This window comes from Carassius auratus, unplaced genomic scaffold (genome assembly GCF_003368295.1).
Source record: "Carassius auratus strain Wakin unplaced genomic scaffold, ASM336829v1 scaf_tig00030296, whole genome shotgun sequence".
Lineage (NCBI taxonomy): Eukaryota > Metazoa > Chordata > Actinopteri > Cypriniformes > Cyprinidae > Carassius > Carassius auratus.
Genome location: NW_020525843.1, coordinates 108,064 through 134,461, shown reverse-complemented (window position 1 = coordinate 134,461; position 26,398 = coordinate 108,064). Strand labels below are relative to the sequence as shown.

Sequence of the window (26,398 nt, the reverse complement as noted above, 5' to 3'; positions counted from 1 at the left end):
AGTCAATCAATCAATGTGAACTTTCATTTGTTGTTTTTCCCCCACAGAAAATGACCGGCCCACCTCTCTGGTCCCAGACCTCATCGATTACAACATGCCTCTCACTGCCACCTATCTAAAACAGATGAAACTACAGTGCATGAACACCAATGAGCAGGTAGGTTCAAGCCAAGCAAGTGAGTGACAGGTACAAAAGCATGGAGATGCTTTGTTTTACAATCCTTAAAGAATTGTCATTTTGGTTTTGTAATCACAAACATTGAAGTTAAAATAATTTTGTTTTGAAGTACTGTTTCCATTCTGTGAGTTTGCTGACAGCTCCTAAACCTGACTTTTAGAGACAATATATGATGCTAAATATGCCTCAGTATCTGGGCAAAGAATTTAATGTAAAAGTCACCCAGCTCAAAGGAACTGCGACAAGACCTCATGGTGCAATGTGTGGTTGTCACGGTAAACTCTTATAGAAATGGTTGCCTCAGCAACAGTATATGTGATGCCTGGAATAGCAAGAGCTGGATGTGTCTGTGGGTCACTGTGCTATATAAATGGGGTGATGGTAAATACACAACTCCCATCCTTGTGAAAGACAGTCCCTTATAGCACTCAAATACACTGAGGTACATGGATGTAATTGTAAGCTGAAAATAAAAAGCATGTATGTAGAGTATCTTTAGAATAGCTAAAGATATACCAGTGCACATCACTGGGTCAAATGAATTTACAGCTCCCTGTCAAGATTTTTCTTTTCCAGGATCACTTTAACTTTAATGTCTGCATCTCATAACACAACATAGTATAAATTATAGTGCAGTTACAAAAGCTTGCTAAGATTGCATGCAAAGCGTGAAATGTACAGAGATTAATCTGTAGGGCATTTATTTTAGAAGTATGTACCTGTGACATGCTACTGTACATTAACCTTGTCCAGCTTCACCGAATCTGACCTCAGGTTAGAGACATCAGCCGTGCTGGAGAAACAGGACAACCTAAAGTTTTATTATTATTTATTATTATTATTTTAACATTTAGGAATATTTTAATTTAATATAACATGTTCGAATAGGCAGTTCTTAAATATTTCTTTATGAACCAAGCCTGATAACTGCAGTAAACATTCCTATACAAGTAGGAATATACAGTTATATACTAGTAGGTATCCTACAGGCCTGTGGGTAGGGGGCGCCATTGTACCAATCTCTATGAAATAAAAATAATCTGTACAATTTGTTGCTTGGAGTTGGATGATTTTCCACTGCAGAAAAAGACAAAATACATTTCTGAGAGGTTCACTGAACAACATGTTTTATCTAGAATTGTTATATTTGTTGAAAGCTATCAGTCCTCCATATATAAAAAAAGACAATATTTGATGTAAATAAGTAAAATGAGTATACGTAAAAATAAGATGTAAAAACTGACGGCACTGTTTTTTCTCTTCATGTTGTATGGCAATCAATCAGATAGCACAGATTGAAGATAGTTTAAAGTGTGTTATTCTATTTTATTGCTTCTTTATTTTTATGTAATTCTCCAAACTATAGGATGTGTTCTGGGATCAACATTCCTATCAACCAATCAGATTTCAAGGCTAAAGTTAGGATTAGGGCTGCAGTATGGGCTCAAACAACATTCTTATGAACAAATAATTTCTCTCTGATTATTAGGTTAAAGTCTTACCTTCTGACAGCACACCAACGGGGCTGTCTGTTGTTCAGTGACTGGCTGATGCATATTGCACTTTCTCCATCTGGCATGCTCAGTTTTAATTGGCTGGATTTACACAATTTCTGGAGTGAGGGAACAGGATTTTATTTGTTTTTTGTTAGTCCTTCATGAGACAAAGGTGCTGTGCTGATACAATGAATGCTGTTGAGGATGCAGTAATCACTGGATTTGTCGAAGTATGCCAGGTTAATCACATAAAAGTTGTGACCCTGGACCACAAAACCAATCTTAAGTCGATGTGGTATATTTTTAGCAATAGCCAAAAAAAATCACTGAATGGGTCAAAATTATCGATTTTCCTTTTATGCCAAAAATCATTAGGATATTACGTAAAGTTTATGTTCCATGAAGATCAAAACCTTATATCAAAACGTAATTTTTGTTTAGTAATATGCATTGCTAAGAATTCATTTGGACAGCTTCAAAGGCAATTTTTCTCAGTATTTCGATTTTTTTTTGCACCCTCAGATTTCAGATTTTAAAATAGTTGTATCTATGCCAAATATCCAATCCTAATAAACCATACATCAATGGAAAGCTTATTTATGTATAAATCTCTTACTCTACCTTAAGACTGGTTTTGTGGTCCAGGGTCACATTTGCAAAAGATACTCGAAACTAGATATCCCCATAGAGGACAAGTGTATGTTATTGTATTATTTATTTTCTGAGCAACACTACCATTCCATTCTATGCCGTACCATTTGTGGTTGGTAAGATTTATTTATGTTTTTGAAAGAAGATATGATCCCCAATGCTGCATTTATATGATATATATTTTTTATATATATTGTAAAATGTTATTACAATTTAAAGTAACTGTTTTCTATTTTGATTCTATTTTTAAAATTTTATTTATTCCTATGATGCAAAGTTGAATTTTCACCAGCCCTAACATTCTTCACTATGAACCTTCGAAAATAATTCTGTTGTGCTGCCATGATAATTGTTCTTCAAGATTCTTTGATGAATAGAAATTTCAAAAGAACAGCATTTATTTGAGATAAAAAAAAATGTAACAATGTAAAAATCTTTCTATTAGGCCTACTTTTGATCAATTTAATGCGTCCTTGCTAAATACAAGTATTAATTGCTCATTTAAAAAAAAAAGTTACTGATCCCAAAAGATTGAATGCTAGTTTATGCCTTTCTCTTTTGAGCCTTTATACCTGCGTCTGCATTGATCTTTTCTTGTCCCTGTCTTTTTCCCCCTCTCTTTCTCATTGCTCGTGTTACTGATGCTCCACTTGGTACCTAATGGAGTCAGCAGCGCACACATCAGCCCTCTAAACAAACCTCAGAGGAACCAAATTTCTCACAAGACTAATCTATGAATCACATGTATCCATGTTTACAGTATGCACATGTGTGTATGTTTGCACATGCTAGTGTTTTGATTCACAGCTGCACAGGAGAGCATTAAATCACATTTACGAATGAACACCTGACATGCTCGATGAATCTGTTGTGTTAAATCAGTTCATTTGTGACCATTAGCTCCTCTGTGGGGTCCCAGGATGTTTTGTGTCAGACCTCTTTCCTGTTAGCAGTGCATTGCTGAAAACGGGAAGTGACAGTTTGGAGATGAAATCATAGCGACTTTTCTTCTCTCTCACACACGTCTCTATCTGCACACCTGCATTTCTCACCTTCTCTAGAGCACCACTGATGATTACATTCTTCCAGCCTGCTCTACTCTTCAGGATACCATGGAAACAATAAACGCGGAATCAGGGACACATCCTGTAGCGTGGAGTCCGGATTTGTTTGTTTGTGTGTGTGTGTGGGGAGAGAAAGATTCTCGGTAATGGGATGCTAAATAAATTGAGCTTGTTGGGAATTACTTTTAATTGTCAGGGCAAGCTGAAGTATGTTAATAAATACAGCTGAGAATGGAGTAATTTAATGCCCAGGTGCTTGAGGGTCTTTTGGATAAACAAGGAAATGTTCATGTTTAGGGTGTATTAGTGCAGAGGGGGATGGTTGGATAATGAAAAGAGGGGTTTGTTTGTGCTAAAAATGAGGAAGTGGCACACATGGGTGGGGGTGGATGCTAGTCTTTAACACAGCGGCTAGAAGATTAGCATTTGTATTTTGTAAGGTTTTGATCTGAGCAGATGGGTGGCACAGGGTGTATTATGGGTTTTTCTGGACTGGTTGGGGAGGGGAGGCGATGAAGAAAATGTTGATGCTAACTTTACCAGAAGCACTAAAACCTGCTGCAAATCATGGTGAACTTTCTCTCAGCTTCATTGTCATGACAACAGCGGAGGTAGAGAGGTGTGTTCACGCCTATAGCGTAGGTGAAGGCAAGGGTCACGACGTAATTTGCTATGCCTTCAGTCTGCTAAACATGGAAAGCGCTTATTCTGACATACACACTGTGTCAGCATGAATAGATGATGGAAAGTATATTTAAAATAAATTCATGCTGAAAAAATATTTGGTCTTTGATGATAATTAGTTTGGATTAGAACACACTGATGAGAAATATTTGCACAAGCAATGCAGAACCAATATTATTAGAAGAAAAAAACAACATCCAGGAAGGAGTTAAGCTGTAAGAGCTGAATACTAGTAAAACTGACAGTTTTTCCTTAGCTTTCAGAATTTGAACTTGAAGTAAGTAGCTTGATATAGTCAGAATACGTTGTGCTGTAACAGCATGTCATAATGAAATTAGTTTCTAAAAAACAGTCAGTACTTCAATGTACTCTTACTATGCAGTTTTCGCATGCTATTTTATAATAATAAATACTACAACCTGTTATGGTTTGACATTATTTGTGTTTTCTGTATATTATTGTTAAAATAAATACTTTTGACATTTTATTTCATTTGCTTTTTAGTAGTTATATATATTGATTTAAATACTTTAGTTTTAGTAATTTAGTACTTGAATTACAAATTTCAGTTCAGTTACTTTTTATTTTACATTTTTCATTTTATTTTTAAGCTTTCTTTGAATCACCAAAAATGTTTTAATAGTTGGTAGTTTTAGTTAACACCGGCAAATGAACACTGCTGTGAAAGCATAAATACACTATGTGGATTTTTACACAGTTCTGACCTCTAAAGACAAAAATGTGCATGCAGTGAACTGTTTGTACTACAAGTTGTTCTGTAATTCCCAACCATTGTGTGATTCCTGACGAAACAATACATATCTTATGCTCTCCTCATGGTGTGTGTGCATCTTTTGGGTTTTGGTTCCAACAGGGTTAAAAATAGCTCCCTTCATAGTCACTAATTATTTAAGAGTCTCCTCCTTCTGTCCATTTCCACCCCCATCCCAGAATGTGGAGTTTCCTCAAGAAAGGACACACTGGGATGATAATGGACTGATGTAAAAAAGAAAACTGTTTGTAAAGTGAGGTGTTGCCTAATTTACATCGAACATATAGCAGCATGGATGAACCAAACAGGAAGTGCAGGAAAGAGAATGTTTATTTTGACTCAAGTTTGAGGACTCTGGCTGTCTAGATGCTGTGGAGGCGATGTGGGAGAATCTAGTGATGTCTAGGTGATAGTGGGGTGGGTAAGCTTCGTTTTGTGCACAGAATATCCTGAGCTCTCTGACTCCCCCCCCCCCCCCCCCCCCCTCTTCTCTCTCACACACACATACAGGATGAGAGTTCGGTAAGCAGTGAGGATTTGGACATGGCTGAGCCCGCGTGGGTCTCTACTGAGCGTGCTCCAGCCGCAGAGCCCAGCAGCCCCACCGCCCCGTACACAGAGAGGATGCCTACACCGCCACAGCCCAGCATTAAAGAGGAAGAAGGTATGATATCTCTCTCTCTTTTTCTCATTCACACTGTGTTTACGTAGCTGTACATTTCATTGAAATTACAGCCACCTTTTACGGATGTTTGTCAGCATTTATCAGTGAAGACTTTGTGCTTGTGAGAGTCTGATAAGTGTCTTGTAAAGCTGATGTTGAAGAGGTGCCTGAAGGCCCATTATAGCCCTTTTCCCGGCACTCCAGCCTCTCTCGCTCTCTTCCATTATGCTCTGGACAGATGCCGGTTAAATGGATGTCTGGGGTATGCGGAGCCATGCCAACACAGCCTTATTTTTTCATTTTGGTCTGTATGTGAAAATCTTCAGTGTGAAGTTCTATAAGGTATGCTGTCCACAATTGTCTGGGCTTCTGTGATAGATAGATAGATAGATAGATAGATAGATAGATAGACAGAAAGACAGATAGACACAGATAGACAGACAACACAGTATACTCAGTGTGTGTATATATATATATATATATGTGTGTGTGTGTGTGTGTGTGTGTGTGTGTGTATATATATATATATATATATATATACAAACAATTAGAAAGTGCAAACATTATAGGCAAAAGTACATATTACATGACAAAGTTAAGGACATACTGTATTCTATATGTAATCTGAATCAAATCTACATATCTTCTGTATCATCTGTGTTATTGTTTATGTAAGCAAAATTTTACAAATTCTAATCGATATCTATAGATAATATAAAAATTGTCATAAATAATATAATAATCTCTAAAGCAGAATTTATGGCGTAATATTTGGCAGATGAGGGTAAACAACTGCAAGGCTTCAGGGTTGTTGACCCTGCCCCCATTTTGAATTGAACACACTTCCTTCTTTTCACCAGCACTCGCTCCCTCTGTCTTGTCTATAATTCAGCTGAGTGCAGGGGGCTGTGACGGTGTATGAATGGGGCAGGAGAGAGAATATGAGGGCAGGGGGAGGGGGACGTGGAAATGTTTTTTTAAAATGGCTGCTGGGACAGTTAAGGGTCTTATTGGGTGGTAGAAAGGGAGGAAGCAGCCTGGGTTACTTCTTTGTGGGCTAATCCCATGTAATCTTGCTCTAAGGGGGCTGCAGGGAATGGTATGGCCACACACACTGACGCGTGTCCACTTACTTCATCATAAAGAGAGAGAAAGTGACTATAGGGCTGTGCACAAGCTCAGCGCACCTTACCCTTGACGGACAGCTTTAGAGGCTCCTCTGGGAATTATCCTATATAGAGACGATAGTATTTTAGGAATGGTGGTCAGATCTGTGATCTTGTAAGCTTGTCTGGGTTAACTTGTTTGACTTATCGCTGTCTCAGAACCAAGGTAGGTATACTGTTTATGATTGCACTTATAAAATTGTTAAAGGTGCCATAGAATGCATTAATAAAATATATTTTCAATATTTATTTGATGTCCCCAGAGTGTGTATGCAAAGTTTTATCTCAAAATACCCCACAGTTAATTTTTCATAGCTTCTTGAAATTGCCACATTTAGGGTATGAGCCCAAAAGCTCTTGTTTATGTGTATGTCCCCTTTAAATGAAAATGAGCTTGTGCTCCTGCCTCCCTTACAGTTTTGCCAGGTTCACGGTTTTCCCATGGAATTGGGCTACTTTAACACTGTTGGCACTGGTTGCTTTTCATGTCCACTGGAGGGTTTTGTTGCCAAAACCAGGCTAGCCTGTCCCCTTCTCAGAAGAGTACAGAGCTTCAATAGCTTATGCTTGCAGGCAGACAGATGTTACGGTGACAAGTTAAATTGCTTCCAAACGCAATTTTCAACTACCACATTCCTATTCACGATCATTCTGGTAGCATGTGAAGGCAGCATTAGTGAAAAAAGGTAGAGACAATGATAGCTTTCGCAACATTAGCCTTACAGAGAGCCAAGAAGCTCTTTTGGAAAACAAAATATGATGCGTGATGCTATGTCTGGACATTTGAGCATAAAGCATTGGTATCGATCCCTCTTTCAGAAGCAATCCTTGCACAACTCCAGCGCTAAACTGACCCACGTTTATGAGGCAGTCGAGTCCGGTGTAAAATGTTAGCACAAAGTATAGGATTTTTCAGGTTTTTTTCCACGACATTTTCTTCGAATATAACTTAGAATGACTGAATCAACCTGACATGAAGTTAACAGTAAAAGTCTTTTAAGATTAAATCAGTTAGCAATAGTCAGGAAGGTTTTTTTCTTTTTTTTCCCGAAAGAAATGACTACTTATTCAGCAAGGATGGATCAAATTGATCAAAAGACACAGTCGATACATAAAAAATGCTGTTTTGAACTTTCTATGCATCAAACTATCCTGAAAAAAATATATCATGGTTTCCACAAAAATAGTAGCACAAGCATTTTAGTTGTGTATTTAGTTGAAGTAAATGTACTCTTGGTGAGCATGAGAGACTTCTTTGAGAAACATTAAAAAGTCTTACAGAGCCCAAAGGTTTTTTTTTTGTGTGTGTGTGTGTGTGTGTGTTTACTTATAAATATTAATAAAACACACTTTTAACAGGTATACACATTTGTAAGTTTCTCTTCCTGAAATAGGGACTAAAAATACTGCCAGTTTATCCGTTACTACACAGATTTTTGTAGAATCAGATAATTACTAGTTTATCCAAGTCCTTTTTTTTCTTCTATTGTTGAGGGATACTGGAATACATTGAACTCAGATATAAACTTTTCACATACTGTTCTTCTTGTACTATATAGTAGAGAAGGGTGAATATATATATATATATATATATATATATATATATATATATATATATATATATTATACACAGTGATTATATATACAGTGATATGTCCCTTCCAAACTTTCAATAGGAAATATCAAGAGGTGAAAAAAAAAAACCTTGACAACACTGTTTATGTGGAGCAAACACATCCAGACTGTCTGGGACTGGTTTAGATATAGCTTTTACTCTTGTTGTTATCAGACACACTTTTGTGGGCTACCAGTACTGCCCCTTGATTACTCAAATCTGCCTTGTAATTTCAATGTCTGCAGTGTCTAGTGTGGCTGTTATGGGATGTGTTTATGATCCGCTGCCTGTGTTTTGCAAAATAATAAGGCTTTTACCCCATCCTGTACTTTATATAAATGTGACCATGCACTAATGGATCCCTCCCTTGACTCACAGCAGACTAGTGTGCTGTTTAGAGCCACACAGGGCAAGAGAATGATGATTTAACCCACACCCCATCATCAGAGAGGAGCCGTCCTTTTTGTTGTTTATGTCATTAGTTCCTGACGTACTGTATTGTTCATTTAGACCAATCTCTTTGTCCATGTAGTGGGCCTCAATGTCTCATTGGATAGCTAATGAATAGCCTAAAATATCACTAATTAAAAACGATAACATTATTGAAAGTAATTTTAAAGGACATATATAAAGGACATATATTTCTTGATTTAAACATCTTCAATATATATATTGAAGCAATTTATTTATTTACCTTTTTGTAATGGTTAAAGAACAATTATGTTGTTATTATTAAAACCTTATTATTGTTTCTAAAGTAAATTAACCTTTTTTTAAGGAATGTTTATTCTACTGTTCAAAATTTTAGAGTGAATACGAATTTTTATAAATTAATACTTATATTCAGGATGCAAAGTGACAGTAAAGGCTTTATAATGTTATAATCTTCTGTTCATCAAAAAATCCTGACAAGAAAGGTAACAGTTTTCTCAAAGATATGCAGAACAAGAGTTATTTTAAATTGTGATAGTATTTCTAGTTTACTTAACTTAACTTAAACGACTTGTTTCATAAACATAAAAAATCGTATCAACCCCAAACCACTGAACAGCAGTGTATATATTTTTACTGGAAACAAGACAATAAAAATACATAACATCTCAGTTTTTTGTGTACAGTAAATAATCCACAGGGGTTTAGCATGTCACATCTGTTCTCACACACAGCTACAGAGCACTGACCACCAGAACAGTCAGGCACAAGAACAGTTTTTTTCCCGCTGGCTATATTCAGCCTGAACAATCAAACTTTCATAATTATACATCACAATGGACATATTTATACACAGAATCCAAAAATATGTACACTTGTAAACTGCACACTTTGCAAATATCTGCACACGTATAACACATCTGTACATTTATTTAAACATCATATATTAGTGTTATATTCCATCCCTACTGTGTTATTTCTATGTGTGTCAGCACTATCATGTACGTGTATGTCTGCAGTATGTCTGCACTGGAAGCCCCTTTCGTCAAGTCAGATTCCTTGGTAATAAAGCTCTTCTGATTCTGATTCTAATTCTAAAAGAGTGGACAAAAAGGGTTCTTTCTTTTTCATCTTTCACCTCTTGACCTGTAAGCTCTGTTTTTCCGAATGCTTCCTCCTGTCCAGTCAGAAGACTCTGGCAGAACCACACACCCATCTCATCCCAGCCGTCTCTCTCTTCACCTCTGCTGCCTTCCACTGCTTTGACAGTTGACCCCAATGTCCACACAAACACCTTCACACAGCACACTCTCCTTCCTCCATGAGACACACACTGACGCACATACAGCTAGACCCCACATCCACATGTGTGACTTTATGAACACGCATTCAAACATTTCTTTCTGTGTCTGTCTCTCAGATGATTCCTCTTCAGAGAATGGCAGCACAGCGAACGGTCTGCCTGCACTGACTCCGCCTGGCGGTGCTGCCATGGCGACAGGAGGAGTTCCTGCATCTGAGGGGGTGGTTCCATACGGAGAGGTGAACGGTAATGGTGCCGCAGCGCCACTGGACTTCAGCAACACTTCATCGTCCTCTTCATCGCAGGAGGGACAGCAGCCTGTCAACCTGAGCGACAGACTCACAATCGGATCCTACGCATCTGACCCCAACAGAAAATTCCCCGTCAAAACTGAGTACAGTAACAAGGTATGAGACAACATTTTTCCGTATTATTCTTAAGAATTGTAATGTTCAAATGTAAAGTAATAGTATGTATAATGGTGTTCAGATTCTGACATACTGTTTGTTGTACAGTCCCCTCAGTACAGCTCAGGAAGCTATGACTCTGTCAAGACGGAACTGAGCACGTGCGGGGAGGACATGACCCCCGGCCGCTCACAGGTCATAGATGATGATGACGACGATCACGATGACCATGATGACAGTGACAAGATAAATGACGCCGAGGGCCTGGACCCTGAACGACTTAAAGCTTTTAATGTGAGACTGATTCCCTTAACTACTTTATTGCTCATATTTCTTATAGTGGACATTAGATTTTGTATTTTCTAGCTGTTAAGCTTCAGTTACCTACATTGCTTATGTTTGGAGGTACAGTGGAGTCCAAAAATCTGAAAAACACATTTAACAGACTGGGATTCAAAAACAGTGTAATCTTTTAAAAAATGTAAAGCAAAGAAATGTAATTTACGAAAAATGAAGAAGAACAATTTGGTTAAATAGTTAACCAAAGCTAAAACTATTCAAAACATTGATGTTAATTGAAATACAGCAGAAATAAAATAGAAATATTTGGCAAAAACTCTTTTAAAAAAGTTGTAAATGTTGCCTTGGTAACTAGGTTTGGGTTGAAGTTCCAAAACTAGTTACTGGAAAAAAGTAAAAACTAAAATAAGACTGAAAAACTAGTTTAAACCTAATTAGTATTATTTGGAAAAGAAATATAGCACTTAAATTATATTAGTCTAATTAATATGATTGTCAGGTTTTACACAGACTGGTGGAGTTCATGCAGCTTGAGAAAACAAGTATGAAGACATACAGAAATTCTTACAATGACTTTTTAATTTCCACCTTTCTCTCAAATTGTTATGCTGGTAATATAAATTACATTGAGGAAAAAAATAATTTGAATAAAAATAGAAACAACTCGGTGCCCTGCTGAACCCTAATGATTATTTTCCTCTCAATGCTGAAGTAGAAGTTTCTCCAGTTACATTTCTCTTCCCTCTTCATGCTTAAACCTTAATGATAAACATCAGATTAAATTAAATACATTTCTTTTCCTGTTATATGCTCTATTCTTTTCTATTTCATTTGTTGGACTACTCTTATATTTCTTTGTTTTCAGATGTTTGTGCGGCTGTTTGTGGATGAGAACTTAGACCGGATGGTTCCAATCTCAAAGCAGCCCAAAGAGAAAATCCAGGCTATCATCGAGTCCTGCAGCCGCCAGTTCCCAGAGTTCCAAGAACGTGCTCGCAAACGTATCCGAACCTACCTCAAATCCTGTCGCCGCATGAAGAAGGGTGGCTTTGAGGTAGGGAGACATGGGAATTTGCTGACAAACAAACACGCACATCTGCCGTAATCATCTGTGCTATGACAATACCACACAAAACCTAAAATGTATAAAATCAAATTCAAGCTTGATTATTTTTCTGCTACATATAGCAAACTACTGACCTCTAGTGGCTGATACGGTTACAGCCAGTGAATTTTTAACCCTGGTACTTGAGGACCACAGCACTGAACATTATTATTTACCAACTCTGATTCAACTTATTAGCTCCATGACCTTATTTTGGACTTATTTTCTGCATCTCATTTGAATTAAATGTTGTCAAACAGGCATTTCGGAAAACAATTGTGCTAATAGAGCCAAAGAATTACTGTTTTTTTTGTGTGTTTTTTTTTACTTGAATGTATATGAGTAGTTGCAACAAGAAGGATATATGTCTATACTGTTATTTTCCCTTTTAAATGATCTTTCGTTAACTTTTTAATAAAATATCAATTTGAATGAGTTCAGTTCCAGAGAAAGGCTAAAATAATACAGATTTTTACTACGGTTTAAATTATAATATGACTTAAAAACAACATCCTACAAGATTAGAACATTGTAAGAAATTCATAAGGTGGTGACCTTTGCTTTCTGCCCTCTCCGATGGCGTCAGACACGGCCCACACCCCCTCACCTCACCTCCGCCATGGCTGAGAACATCCTTGCTGCTGCATGTGAGAGCGAAACACGGAATGCTGCGAAGAGGATGCGCCTTGACATCTATCAGGCCCATGTGAGTGCATGTGGGCACTGATCTCTAGATATTAAATCAAATTGAATGCATTCCAAGAAAATGTTGATTGGTTTTTAGAATACTTGGTGAGATATCTGTGTCTTTCTTTGCCTTATCGCTTCTCTTTGTCCTTCCATTTTGTCCATACAGGATGAGTCATTTGCAGCAGACAAGCCTAACTCCAGAGATCCGGCTGCTCTGGCTAACTCAGGCTTCACACTGGCCGCCTCAGCCTACTCCCAGGACCAACTCTACACCAATGGTGGACTTAATTACAGTTTCCGTGGATACGGGACCATTGGCAACAGCCTCCAAAACAATGGCACAACACAAACCAATGGTGGGTGAAACGCATATTGTAATAACCCTATTCCAGTATTTTCTTTAAATCTACTGGATAATTATTTTACATAAATGTCCCTCCTTTTTTTAGGTCCCACTGATCTCAGTATAAAATCTTTGGCATCCAACAGCACGTCCTCCTCCAGTTCAAACAGTCATGGTCAGGGCGGAGGGGGCGGAGGGGCATCTGCCCAGCTCAGCCCGCCCGAGGTCACGGCGGTTCGGCAACTGATTGCAGGCTACCGTGAGTCTGCGGCCTTCCTGCTCCGCTCTGCTGACGAGCTCGAGAACCTCATACTGCAGCAGAACTGAGAACTGCACACAGGCTGGTGCTGCCCGTCTCTCTTTAACACACACAAAAATGCACACTATGACAGGAAAGTTACATGTAGCTATGTGCACTTACACACATATACACCTAAAGCCCATAGGCGGAGTTTGACACCACTTAGGGGGAGCAAAATGGGGGGATCAGAAGAAGCGGTGTCTGAAACGCACATACAGGGTAAAATATTAATAACATGGTTCACTGGCCATGAACTTGTAATTTGCGAATTTTTTAAAAACATAACACAACATTTTATTTAAATGTAAATTACTTATTATTATTATTGTTGCATATTTTCAGTAAAAAGCAAAGCACAGGTCATTGTTTCCAATATTTATATGAAACGCTACCTCTCATAAAAACTTTAAAGTAATTACGGGGTTGTTAGATAAAAACCTTGAGGTGTAACCATGAGTAACTGGTAACTTTATCTGGAATGCCAACATAATACATGGATTTAATTTTAACCTTTTATTGCACTGTAGTAAATTGTTAAAATAAAAACCATGTATTATGTTACCATTCTAAATAAAATGACCATGCACATAGAAGAACAAACTGCAGTCACTAGAATCAGTGTTTAAGGCACTTGAGGTATCTTGTTGATTCTTGCGCACAGCAAACAAAATGTATTGACACAGAACAGGAAAAAGCCGAATTTTGCCCACAACAATATAATTAATACAAATATCATATATTTATTAATATAATTTATGATTTGATATAAATTATTAATGTATTTATGAAGATAACTTTATTTCTAAGCTTTACAAAATCAAAGATAAAACAGTTTCAGACACTCGAATCCCCCCGATATCCCCCAAACTGCCTATGCTCTTTCTATAAACCTACCTATCACACATTGCTCATGACAGCTTTATGTCCATGATAGTGTCTTTATCAAATTTCCTTACCTTTGAGTCCAGCGAGGTTTAATCCTTTTCGGAGGGCTGAGATGTCTTGTTAAACGTGGTTTTATGATGAGATGGTCAGAACACAAAGCAAGAGGTGTCTGTACTCACAGCAGCATTGCAAGTGTCTTGCACAGAGCACAATCACACAGTGAGAGCTATCAGTCCACCACAGAGAGTTCAGACTTTTGAGACACACACACACGCACACAAAAAAACAAAAAATAGCTGTAAATTTAGGAGTGATGCCCAAAACCTACACAGAATGATGTCATCTCCTGCCTAAAGTTTACGCTATGGCACAAAATACATAGATTAGGTTCCTATATGTCAATGGCATCTTGTTTTATAGAATTTGAAAAGTTCCTCAGATGTATTAGTTGTTCTTTTACCATAGACATATCCACGCAGCAGCTTTGCTCCAGATTTAGCCATTTTAGATATAGAACAGATCTAAGAGAAAAGGGTTTTTGTAAGATCTCTCTTCTTCTGTTCAATGCTAATGAGGTTTGGGGAGAAGGTGCAATGTAGATGATAATCGTTATAGTGTGTTTTCATTCAGAAACACATTAACAGATGTCTTTTGTACATATATATATATTCCTCATTCAAATTTAAGAAATTTCATCCTAGCTTACACATGCACACTTAAAAGACTGCGAAAATAAATGGTGATTAGTGGTTGCAAAAATAAGAAGATGCTGAAATTCTACTGGTTGGGAATGTTGGACATTATGCAAATGAAGCTGTGCTGAGTTGAACACTTTGAACTTAAATGCTCGATTGCCTTGGCAAACCTCCATGCACTGTAGGAAAATTTTCTCACAGGAACACGAGGGACATTGACCTCCCAGACAAGAGGGCCGTAGATTGACTTGTTAAAAAAAAAAAAAAGGAAAAAAAGAACAACGACTGCAGTCCCCATGCTGCACTGTGTCGAAAACACATTCTGTTAAGTTGTGAATGCTGCTCTTTTTTTTCTAACCTCATGACTGAGACACTTTCATCTTCACAGGGACCAATCAAAACAGAGGGACTTAACGTCTTATTGGCACAAATGCTGTATATACATAGTGAGTTTGAGAGAAAGGACCTAATATTAGCAGAAGGTAAACAACAGTGACATCCTTTGCTTTCAGTCAGCAACACCCAAGAGCTTAAAGAGGCATTGATTGGTGGACTAAGGTAGCATCATCCGCAGGAACCGAGTGTAGAACATTGACGATGCATTGCCCCTCAAACACCAGCCTCATTCTTCCTCCTGGCTGCATTTTCTCATGTACACAAATGCCATTGTTAAAAACTGTATTCAAAAAAAAGCAAAAGACAATCCTGAACAATTGTGACTTGATCCCTCGGAAAACGGCATAGCGTTGTTGTGTTAGGTCTCACTCTGACTCTCTAGCCTTTAGTGGAGTGGTGACAATACAGGGCCTTCAAGTCTTGTAGCCATAGCTTGAACCGTGTCCTCACTCTGCAACATGATTATGCGGAACAGAGCATTTTCCTGTTTAGCTGCAAACATTCTTTTTTTTTTATTATCTGGATATATTTATTTCTGTCTTGCTATTCCAGTTGTGCTTTATTTGTTGTTTTGTGTAACTTTTTTATTTAGTAAATTAAATATATTTCTTGTTGACTTTTTCTTTAAAAACTCTGGTTGTAGAACACTGAAGGGAATCAATGTTGCGAGTCTCAATATTCCAAATGTAAAACATGCATCTCAGATTGGTCTCCAAATGACTGAATACGACATCCAAATGACACAACTTCTAAAGAGAAAAAAGTTCTTCAACAGCTTAGTTACAGTTGATACATGGCTCAAAGCCTGCTTATTACCTCTTACTTGTTACTCATTGAAATAGATTCATTGATAAACAAATGAAATTATATGTGCAGGATCATTAGTTAAGTTATATTCAGATGTTACACTTTATAAATGATTAAATTGGTTAACATAGTAGCACTTTACAATCCGCGAAGGAAAAATGTTTATGGGATGGAGCCTTAAAACCAACTAAATGATCCTAAATTATGAAATGCAGCTGATCATTCTCAAGCCATAATGTTCTGTCTTTATTTGCTTTATATTGTAATTATTTGTTCCCTTACACCATGCAGGAGAATGTGAACCCGTCAAGCATTGGGCTTTGAGTTGAGGAAAGAAAAATGTGTCTGGGCTTATTCTAATTATTTGGTGATTGCAAGAAAGCGAGCATTTGAATTTACTCACACCATAAATGTGTTGGTGTACTGAGAGTTTGAAAGTTGTACCAGGTCATTGATCTTTGTTTGCTCTGATTTTTTGCTCTTTGTTTTGTACATTTTGTTTCTAAATGACATTAGAAGTGTAAGATTTTTAGGAAGCTGTCTGGACATCTGAGGTTGGTGAACACATGACACATGAAAAGAAAAAGGAAAAGGAAAGAAATTCTACAACTTTTATTTTTAACCGTGCAGCTAAACTCTGCAATCAAATGTGGTAACAACCATTGCCTGTGATATATTTTAATTTTGTGGTGCTTTGTAATATTATTATGATTATGGTATTTGATTTGTTTTTAATCCTGTACTTATTAGAAACTGTAGGCTGAAGCTCAGTTTCTCTTTGTATACCAATGTGAAGCTTTGTATGATTTCTTTCTGGTTTTTTGACTCAGTGGAAGTGTGTGATGTTTACATGTACAGAATTTAAGATTTTTTTTGTTGTTGCTTTAATTTCTGTTGTTGTTGGTTTTGTTTGTCCTAGTAAAGCCCTGCCTATCGTCCTGTCGTGATCCCACAATGTGCTTTTTACTTTAAATCAAATATGAATGGAGGAGAACATGGACGTGCTTAACTTAAACCACAGTAAAGGCCTTTGCACACTTTTGTGCATCAATCTCTGCATATTTATTTTCTCAAGTTGCTTTAATCCATGCAAATGGTTTTTAAAGACGATTAAGAACATTGTGTAAATTGCTTTTGTTTTTTCCTTTGTCAAGCAACTTCAGTTTCACATCCAGTGCAAAACGTTGTCTGTGTAAGGGCCTTTAGACGTGTGGTTGTCACTACTGATCGTAGATGCCGAGGACGAGAGAGAGGAGGGACTTATCATCAGCTCAAAGGGCACCACTAATTTTCTTCTCCACAAATGTGGGAGTAAAATGCCCCCTTACAGTAGTCCCCTAGTTATTTATGCTTGTTCTAGAGAAAAATCTAAAGACAAAACTCTTGATGTCATGTCATTTTTTTATATTATTGGGAATATAGACTGGGGCATTGTGTTTGGGTTGGGGCAGATTCACCCAACTCATAAACCAGCTGATCTGTGCTCTTTGACCTCAGTCAGAAGCCTCCTAGTGAGTCAGAAAGCCATTCCCCTTGCACTGTTCTTATGTACGGGACACATGCAAACCTCAGGAACCCTTTGGATCTGTGTTACTTTTTTTAACCAGGTCTCTACGTCTTGGCTGACGAGTCCTCCCTCTCTCCAATATCAACCCGATTATATTGGATTTGCTATGTATGTGTTTTGTTTTTTTTATATATATATTTATTGTGATTTCAAAGTGAATCCAGTACATGTGGCTGAATATTTGAATTCTTTAGAAAAGTGTTGATAAACATAATTATATATATAAATATATGTGAACCGCCTAAAAGATGGAGAATATGGCAGGTGAAATTCAATTCTGTTTGTTTAATGTAAAAACAAAGAAAAGAAGAAAAATGAAAAAGCACAGGTGGGTGAATTTCCTGCCTTTTACATATCACTTTGCCGAGAGACTCATTCTAAGACATTTTAAAGTTTTCAGTGTGGTGTCATCGCTGTGGTCAGAGAAAGCACCTGCAACCCGAGTTGCTCTTTCCTCCAGAGCTGTCTGAATAAAATCTGTGAACTGAAGTCACATTGCAGTCTGCCTTTCTTTCAGTAGCCATGATCTCTGTTTTCTTGTCCTTTGTCACCAGAATGAAGAGCAGGTGTTTTTGTAGCTTTGTTGTTTTCCCAGAGCAGTATGCAATGTAAAAATTGAAGCACTGTTAAGAGTTCCTCAGCCCACAACACACAGTGCTACCATTTGGAGAAACTCTAGACTGCTTTAATTGGAGCCTAAAACGTTTTCCTTATGAAAGCATTACTGGAAGAACTGCGGACACTCTATTAGAGTTCTTGCAGAAACTTTTAACGGTTTTGAAAACTGCCCTTTTTGAAAAGAGCCTAGAAATTCTGAAAGCCTAGAATGGTTCTGGCAGCGTCTGAAAACAGTGAAACTCCATATGGTGGCTCAAGTATCTTTTTTATGCAATACAGTATACAAGAGTACAAAATCTATGTTTTACATAATGGCAAAGATAATTTCATCTCAAAGGCAAATAGGAACAGTATCCCAATTTACATAAATTCATTCTACATATTAGGCCTATAAAAAGTAAAATCGATAAAAAAACAGTCTAATCTTGCTCACATTTTACATTTAGGAAATTAATTGTTTCTGTCATATATGAACAGTACATACTATTCCGGATCTAAACTTTAAGAAGTGTAAAGCTAGCCGAGTTTCGAACGCGTTTCACATTTGGCCGTGTCTCAAATCTGATTGTGCTGCATAATTAAATAGCTTTCTTGGGTACAGGGCTACAGGCGCTGTCAAAAATACTGTCCAGATTGACGGCGGTTGAGGCACACCTGTGTGTGCTCCTCCCAGCTCTTTCACTCGTGTTTAGTCATTTGCCGGTAGAAGACTTAGCTTCCACGTACCATCAGTCCGGAACCTGTTACAGGCATCGATTCACATTCAAATGAAATGTCCAATGACGGGAGCCGCTCGTGCCTCAGTTTGGGGGCGCTTTGTGAGAGACTGTTCGGGTCATCTAAGACCGAAGTTGAAAAACCAGCGAATACCACCAAACTTGCTTCGAATCCGTCCTCTTCTGAGCCCGCCGGTGAAATCTACACGGCGCTGTGGCCCTTCCAGGCTCGCGCGGACGAGGAACTGTCCTTCCAGAAAGGAGAGCAGTTCCGAATCTGCGAGCGTCAGGGTGACTGGTGGACTGCCGTTAAACTGGACAGCAACGGAAGGGTGACAAACAAGGGCTTCGTTCCTCAAAACTACCTAGCGAGAAGGAAGACGGTGAAAGAGCAACCGTAAGTAGGCTACTTTTTTTTCTATTCTTTTTTTCTTAGACCATCTACTCTGTCAGTAAAAACAATCCACAGACACTCTAGGTTGGCTTTAAAAATAACATCTGATAAATAATTATATGTAAAAATTAAAATAAACTTTTTTTTCAGTACTTACCTAACAACAAAATTAACACCTTTATGACTAAAAGCAATATCAATTCAGAATAGCCTACAGAATGCCATTTTTTTTTTTAATTATCATATTTTCCTGCCCCAACTCCTGTCCTGTCCCAATGTGGTTTGGGTTTGAGACCTTTGTGCAACATCTGAACAACTGTGTTCTTCTTTAGTTGGTATTTTGGGACGCTGAACCGCTTTGAGACCCAGAATTTGCTGCTGGCTCCAGGGAATGGAGTTGGTGCTTTTTTGTTGCGACACAGTGAAAAAGATCACATAGGTTGTGTATTATCAGGTATGTAATTGTTGTGTCTATTGAATTTGGTTTTACATCCAGTTCTGTCCATGCTATTAGCCTATAAAAGTAACACTGCATATCCAACATCATTGTTATGATGTAGTAAATTAATCTTTGAGGCATTCGCTTTTTGTTACACTGGAAATGTGGTCAGTCAGGTTATAATTAGACCTGCTGTGCTTATAGTCCAAACATGTTCTTCTTTCCAACCCTATTCCTGTAGATTACACTGATTAAAGTGTCTTTTATTTGGAAAAGTTCAAAAATTTAAATTGTTGGTGTGCCTCAAGGAACAGGGTTGGGAAACACTGGGTTAATTCATGTTAGATGCAGTTCATCAGAACATCTGTTAACAGTGCTCCTCTACTATCTCTATCCCTTTGTGCATCATTCCATCAGTGTTAATTAGTGACAGGGTAGTGAAACACATTGTGGTCCATCGGAATCAGAATGCAAGTTTCTATTTGGATCAGAGTCTGATGTTTCAGAGCCTGGAGAATCTGGTGGAGCACTATAAGACGAACATAATGAGCTGTGGTATCTGTCTCACACAGCCATGTGCACGGGTGAGTGAAAGACAAATCATTCAAGTAAAATTTGACATTGTTTACATACATCATGTTTTTTTTTTTTTTTAAACAATTTGCTTTCTTCTGTTAAACACAAAAGGTAAATTTTTGAAGAATACGCTGGCCACTCTTGTACAAAAGTTATAATAGGATTTATGCTGTTGTAGGGGAATTTACAGTTAAACCCAAAGGACCGGTTGATGAAATGACGACAAGGAGTCAGAGATGCAATCAATTGAAGTATAGTTTACTGAATTAAATAGTTTATAGTTTCTTCAGCAGAAGTCAGCCTCAACACTCTCAATGGAGTTCATAGGCAGCTCAGCGTACATGTTCAAATCACCAGCAATTAAATTCTATCATGGGTTACTAATTACATCAAGGCACAGGTCCGGAGGATTCTGATTGGTTGAAACAGATAAACTTAAAAATCTCCACACATGGATGTTAAACTCGACCTCTGTGACATGGCAGACATGGCAAAAGAGCTTACTGTTACAGAGTTCAACTCCTCAACTGCAAGGTGGAAAGATATGTAGATACATTTTGATGTCTTACTATTTATTAATATATATAGTAACTAATTACTTCTTTCAATATTAATAACTTGATGAATAACTTTGATTATACTCCTTTCTGATTATCACTCCTTCACTGTCAAAATTCCAAATAGCTAAAAAGTATAATAAAAGTGAGCCACATGAACTCCGTAGAATATTTCAGGTCTTCCAAAGTCATCAAATACGTAGTTTATCCCCTACATTCTTGACATTCATGGCAATCCTGTCTTTTGCAAGTCCATAAGAGCAGTTCTATACAATTCATGAACAAATCCCTCTTTTCATTCTAATCAAGGAATCATCTGATTCAATGATTCCTTCACACTATGATGCTTTTGTATCCATTTTGAAGCTTGCAAAGACTAACGTCTCAAAACCAAAGAGATATTCTTTATCAAAGTTAAGACTCTGCCATCCCCATTAAAACAGCTCGTTCTAACACGCCCCCACATGTCTATGTCACTATTTGGAAATATTTGCATAATGCTGCCCAAATGATCACACAACGAAAGAAGCCGTAGTTTCAGTAACCACAGTTAGTGTTGAAGCAGCCATGTCAGGGAGATGCTGTGTGTTTCTAGGCGAGAGCAAAAGCGCTATATTTGGCCTTCTGAAAGTAGATGCATTTAGGAATCTTTAAGATTACTTACAACAGACCAACGACACAATTTATGGATGGCTGTTTCGTGAACCTAGGAGAAGAGGCAATTCTGACTTTGCTACGACAATCTGGTGTTTCTGAATCAGTTACTGGAAGTATGTTTTGTTATTAGTTTAAGTATTTCCTATTTACTGTTCAAATGCAGAGTTTTGCACGTCCTGTGTTTGTGGGCGTGCGTGTCTGTGTGTGTGTGAGAGAGAGACGGTCGCACAGTGGAATCAGCTGCCTTAACTGTCCATGGCTTGTGTACTGCAAACACTGTGTCCGTCACACGACTCTGTATGCATTACAGGCTTGAACTGATGGTTAAACTAAAGACATTATTAATCGTCTTTAGATTTATTTTGAAAGATGATGCTCGCGGTTATGGAAAGGGTCGGTGTTTGCCCAATCACAATGCACTGGGTCAATTGGTCAATCAGAGCAGACTGCGCTTGTCAGATGGAGGGACTTTGCAGAAAACTACACCTTTGAGAAAGGCGGAGCATAGAGGACCTACAATAATGTACAGTGTTTGAAAAATAATGTGTTTTTTGAACATTAAAGCATGTCAACATATTCTGTTACACCAAATACACAAAATAATGATATTTTAAAAAGCCTCATATGACCCCTTTAAATAACTAATCATGTTGAATTTACCCGCAGGCCCAATATTTCACACATACAGGGGTTGGACAAAACAATGTGAACACCCATTATTATTGGGGTTAATCTAATTTGTGTAGACTACAGAAAAAACTGAGATTGTCTTATTTATCAACTGGCATTGATTATAGATACATACACCTGAAGACTAATCAAAAGTTGTATGAAGCTATTCTAAGAAGGTTTGATGCTGTTTTAAGGCCTGCATGGTCAAATTATTTAATCCAACCCCTACATATTCTGCCTATATATTATATATATATAGAGAGAGAGATTCCTGTATATCAGCAAACTGAATTATTACCACAACTGAATGTACAATATGTATATTTAACTGAATGCATTTGTCTGTATTACTGCACACTTCCATTACAGAGTTTATCTCTTTCTTCTTCTACTAACAGCCAGAACCAAAACCTCAGGATCTTTCCCACCAAACAGTAGATGAATGGGAGTTACCTAAAGAGGAATTCACTCTGGAAGAGGAGCTTGGTAAAGGATACTTTGCTGATGTTTATCGTGGAAAATGGAAAGGCATGGTCAATGTGGCCATCAAGATCCTCAAAAACAATGGTAGGGTTGATGCATGTAAATAGGAAAGAAGGCTAAATGAAGTCTAATGGATATTTCAAATAGAATGGGTTACTTTTTCTTTGCCAACTTGTTTACTGTTCCTGACACTGTGTGAATGTGAGAAATGTTGTGTTTCTTGTTCTGTGAATGTGAGAGCTGGAGGAATGAGAACATAGTCTACTCCCCCCATAACCTATATCCAATAGAGCACGTAGCACAAAGAAAACTCTTGAAGAATACATCTGAAGCCTATTAGTGAAAAATTCCCCTGAACGAATACATTTTTTGTATTTTGACAGATGTATTAATACACACTCTATTGCTCCAGCACACTATTGTACTGATGCTTATCTGAGGTGCTCTATCTGTTTCCTACTCTTCCTCTAGAGTCTCTCGATCACAAGGAGTTCCTGTGGGAGACTCAAATACTGAAAAACCTGAGGCACAGACATCTCATCACACTCTTTGCCGTCTGCACAAGCTCCACCCCCTTCTACATCATCACTGAGCTTATGGAAAAAGGCAACCTGCTCAGTTTCCTCCGAGGTCACAACCTCTTTATTATCTAACATCAGCCCAGTAAATATGAATGTTTTTTTTTACATCGGCTTTAAACGTTTACTGTAATATGTCAATAAGGGTAATTATATGTGACCTTGTACATCATTTTGACCTGTTTCGACCACAAACACTTTTTGAGTTTTATGCACTGAATGTGAAAGCAGGGGCGGAGCGGGGGGGTGGCTAATGGGGCTTAAGCCCCGAATGTTTTGTCAAAAGCCCCGAGTCTTTTAGCTTTTTTAAAATAACTTCAACTTTGTTTCATTTCCTCTCAGTCTCTCAGACTGGAGCGGCAAAAAAAAAGAAACAAAAGCTCTATTACTGTGCGTTGTGGCGGACGGTAAAGCATCACGCATCACTTCGCTTGTTTGCCAACTGCTGATAAAAACTAACGAAGAAGAATATAAATCATCTTCTTCGTCGTTGTCATTAGGGGCTGGTGGGCTTTTTATTTCACCGCCGTCGCAGCGAGCTCACTGACTAACCGCCTGAAATTAACATTATGGACATAACAATTTTTTTTAAAAGGAACTCGTAACAGCAAACCTCACCGGCCAGAGAGAGATTCAAAAGCAATATATCCCAATGTATCAAATGCTAAGTTATTTCAGGGCATGTTTTACAACTGTTCTCGGCACATTAGTGGGATAAGAAGATAGATTAATTGAGAAATATAGCTGGAGAACAATTAAATACAAAATAGTTTGTAGGCTCTACTGGGTGAATATTTTTTTTTCTGAGTAACCATCATTTTCCCAGATAGTGTATAGATTTTTAGGCATTCTGTTATCTCAAACAGCCTGAAAAATAGTGCATTTAGCTGACATAAATGGGGGGAAAAAATCTCCCCTGCGGAATACACCCCTGCAGCCCCCTAGGTTTGGGCTAAGCCCCGAATGTTTACATCTTCTGGCTCCGCCCCTGTGTGAAAGTATAAAATCTAAAGGCCCAGTCACACTAAAAACAATAACTATGAAGATAACCATAATTATAACTATATTAGTGTCCACACCAACGCGTGATAATGCTCTGTTTATTGTGAGTGCGCACTGCTGTTCTGTGACCTGCTCTGTTAACTTGAATAGATTCTGACTGGCTGTTAATGCTTTTTTATAATATTCATCAGCTGAAAATTTTTTTTGAAAGTGCTTCCAAGTTGTTTTGTAGTTGTTATTGTTATAGCTGTAAGGTGGACCTCCCTATTCTCATATAATTGAAATCATTCTTGTTTTAAGTCTTTGATACCAATCAATGATACCATTGTTTCTACTCCAAACAGTTGTTGAGATATAATAATTTAAATGTCATATGTCACAAAAAACTTGTTTCTGAGATAAGGGCCTCTAAAGATGCCAAACAATTTTTTCAGAATTATGAGATTTATTCAAACATACATTAACTTTTTTTTATTGGGAAATCGGTATAAGGTAAAAAATGTTATGCTTTTATATAATATATTAGTGCACATATTTAATGTGTATTTAAAATGTTGGCTCTTCTACAAAGTTCTACAAAATCTACAATGTATTTATAATGAGCTAAGTATATAAATGATTTTCCTGAGGTAAATGTTGCTTTAGACATCTTTACAAGCTGTTTTATAAATATATTTCGGTAATTATAAAAACAGATTAACTGAGCAACTGCATGAGAAATTTTTTTTTCCTCTCTGATGTTCGTTCATGTTTAATAATGATAACAATAATAATGATATCCTTAATAAATGTACATAAAAGACTAAGTAGTCCAAAAAAAACAAGTTTTGTTTTTGGTTTTGTTTGTTATTTTTTGCTTAGTATCGCATTTCTTCATAAACAAATTACTGGGACTCACATATACACATATAATAGCTCTCCTCAGATTGAGTCTTGTTTTTCTAAAATCTTAAAGCAGACAGACATGATTCCTTCAGTTTTCCCTTCACAGGTGAGGAGGGGCAGAACCTGGAACCGCAGGAACTGATAGAAATGGCAAGCCAGGTGGCTGATGGGATGGCGTACCTTGAGGAGCAGAACAGCATCCACAGAGACCTGGCAGCCCGGAATGTTCTAGTGGGACTCAACTACATCTGTAAAGTGGCCGACTTTGGCCTAGCCCGCATCGTCAAGGTGAGGATTACCTTGTGGCTTATCAAAATCATGTGTAAAATATTCACTCTTAAAATGAGCTTAAAATAAAATATGTGGGGCATTTGTTTCACAGGACCCATTTTACTCATCTGAAGATAAAACAATTCCATATAAGTGGTGTGCTCCTGAAGCCATCAGCCATGGAAGGTTCTCCAACAAATCTGATGTTTGGTCATTTGGGGTCCTCCTGTATGAAATGTTCACATATGGTGGAGTCCCGTATCCAGGTACAGTATATACATCATTTATGTCTCTTTTTTTCTCATGCAGGTTTAAGAAAGGTTAAAGTACATCTTTTTTGTGTATATTTTTGCAGCTTTCTCAAACCAAGATGTGTACAAGGTGATCACCTCGGGGTACAGAATGCCTTCGCCCACTAAGTGCCCATCGCACATCTATGACATAATGCTGATGTGTTGGAAAGACTCGGCTCACGAAAGGCCTGATTTCAATGAACTGAGAAGGCTCCTGGAGAACTCCAGTATGGAGAGGAGCTCTGAGAGCTGCAATAACACATCCGATCCAGCAGAAGGCATCAGTTAACAGGGCCATGCGAAGACAAATGAGTGGAAATGTCCCAACAATAGTTGTTTGTACATCTAAACACCTTTCCCCTCATTTTCACCCCTTTTTACAGTATTCACGCACTTTCACTTTTTTGTGTGCTCATTTTCTAATTTCATTTGTGAATTATTCACGTTTAATGTAATCAAACATTCCGCAAATCTACCTGGATGTTACTGAAGATTATTTTTTTACTACCATTTTTAGACAAGATAAGTTTCCGAATTGATCACATGGACTTATAAATACAACCAGTTTTATGTTCATTATTAACAGGTTTTACCTTCATACTACAAAATAACTTCCCTTCAGCAGATCTGCATTCTGAATGTTGATGTATATAATATAAATTATTATTATTATTGTTGTTGTTTTGGCATTAGAAATTTCAATAAATTATCTTTTTTTCAGTAGGGCCCGGAGCTTT

General features: G+C 37.6%; 2 protein-coding genes across 2 annotated transcripts in view; both read left to right on the top strand.

Annotated features, from left to right (window-relative positions):
* Positions 1-13,492, top strand: part of LOC113080159 (nucleolar protein 4-like) — a 37,497-nt gene extending 24,005 nt beyond the window's left edge. The window contains exons 4-11 of the mRNA XM_026252398.1: positions 48-157; positions 5,356-5,509; positions 10,143-10,432; positions 10,541-10,726; positions 11,598-11,786; positions 12,424-12,543; positions 12,694-12,883; positions 12,977-13,492. Of these exons, the coding sequence (XP_026108183.1) occupies positions 48-157; positions 5,356-5,509; positions 10,143-10,432; positions 10,541-10,726; positions 11,598-11,786; positions 12,424-12,543; positions 12,694-12,883; positions 12,977-13,197 (1,460 nt within the window). The 3' untranslated portion in view covers positions 13,198-13,492. The remainder of the gene's footprint in view (positions 1-47; positions 158-5,355; positions 5,510-10,142; positions 10,433-10,540; positions 10,727-11,597; positions 11,787-12,423; positions 12,544-12,693; positions 12,884-12,976) is intronic.
* Positions 13,493-18,701: 5,209 nt separating this feature from the next.
* LOC113080164 (protein-tyrosine kinase 6-like) lies at positions 18,702-26,067 on the top strand. The gene is made up of 8 exons (XM_026252400.1): positions 18,702-19,252; positions 19,582-19,703; positions 20,106-20,272; positions 22,549-22,717; positions 23,105-23,263; positions 25,205-25,386; positions 25,481-25,634; positions 25,724-26,067. The coding sequence occupies exons 1-8, from the start codon at positions 18,912-18,914 to the stop codon at positions 25,948-25,950; spliced, it is 1,521 nt and encodes a 506-aa protein (XP_026108185.1). The 5' UTR covers positions 18,702-18,911; the 3' UTR covers positions 25,951-26,067.
* The last annotated feature ends 331 nt before the right edge of the window (positions 26,068-26,398 follow it).

Bases quoted from the DNA above. Each gene is read 5' to 3' on its own strand.
- LOC113080164 (XM_026252400.1), top strand. From the start codon at position 18,912: ATGTCCAATGACGGGAGCCGCTCGTGCCTCAGTTTGGGGGCGCTTTGT. The intron at 19,253-19,581 runs GTAAGTAGGCTA...GTTCTTCTTTAG, and splicing joins AAGACGGTGAAAGAGCAACC to TTGGTATTTTGGGACGCTGA. The intron at 23,264-25,204 runs GTCACAACCTCT...TTCCCTTCACAG, and splicing joins CCTGCTCAGTTTCCTCCGAG to GTGAGGAGGGGCAGAACCTG.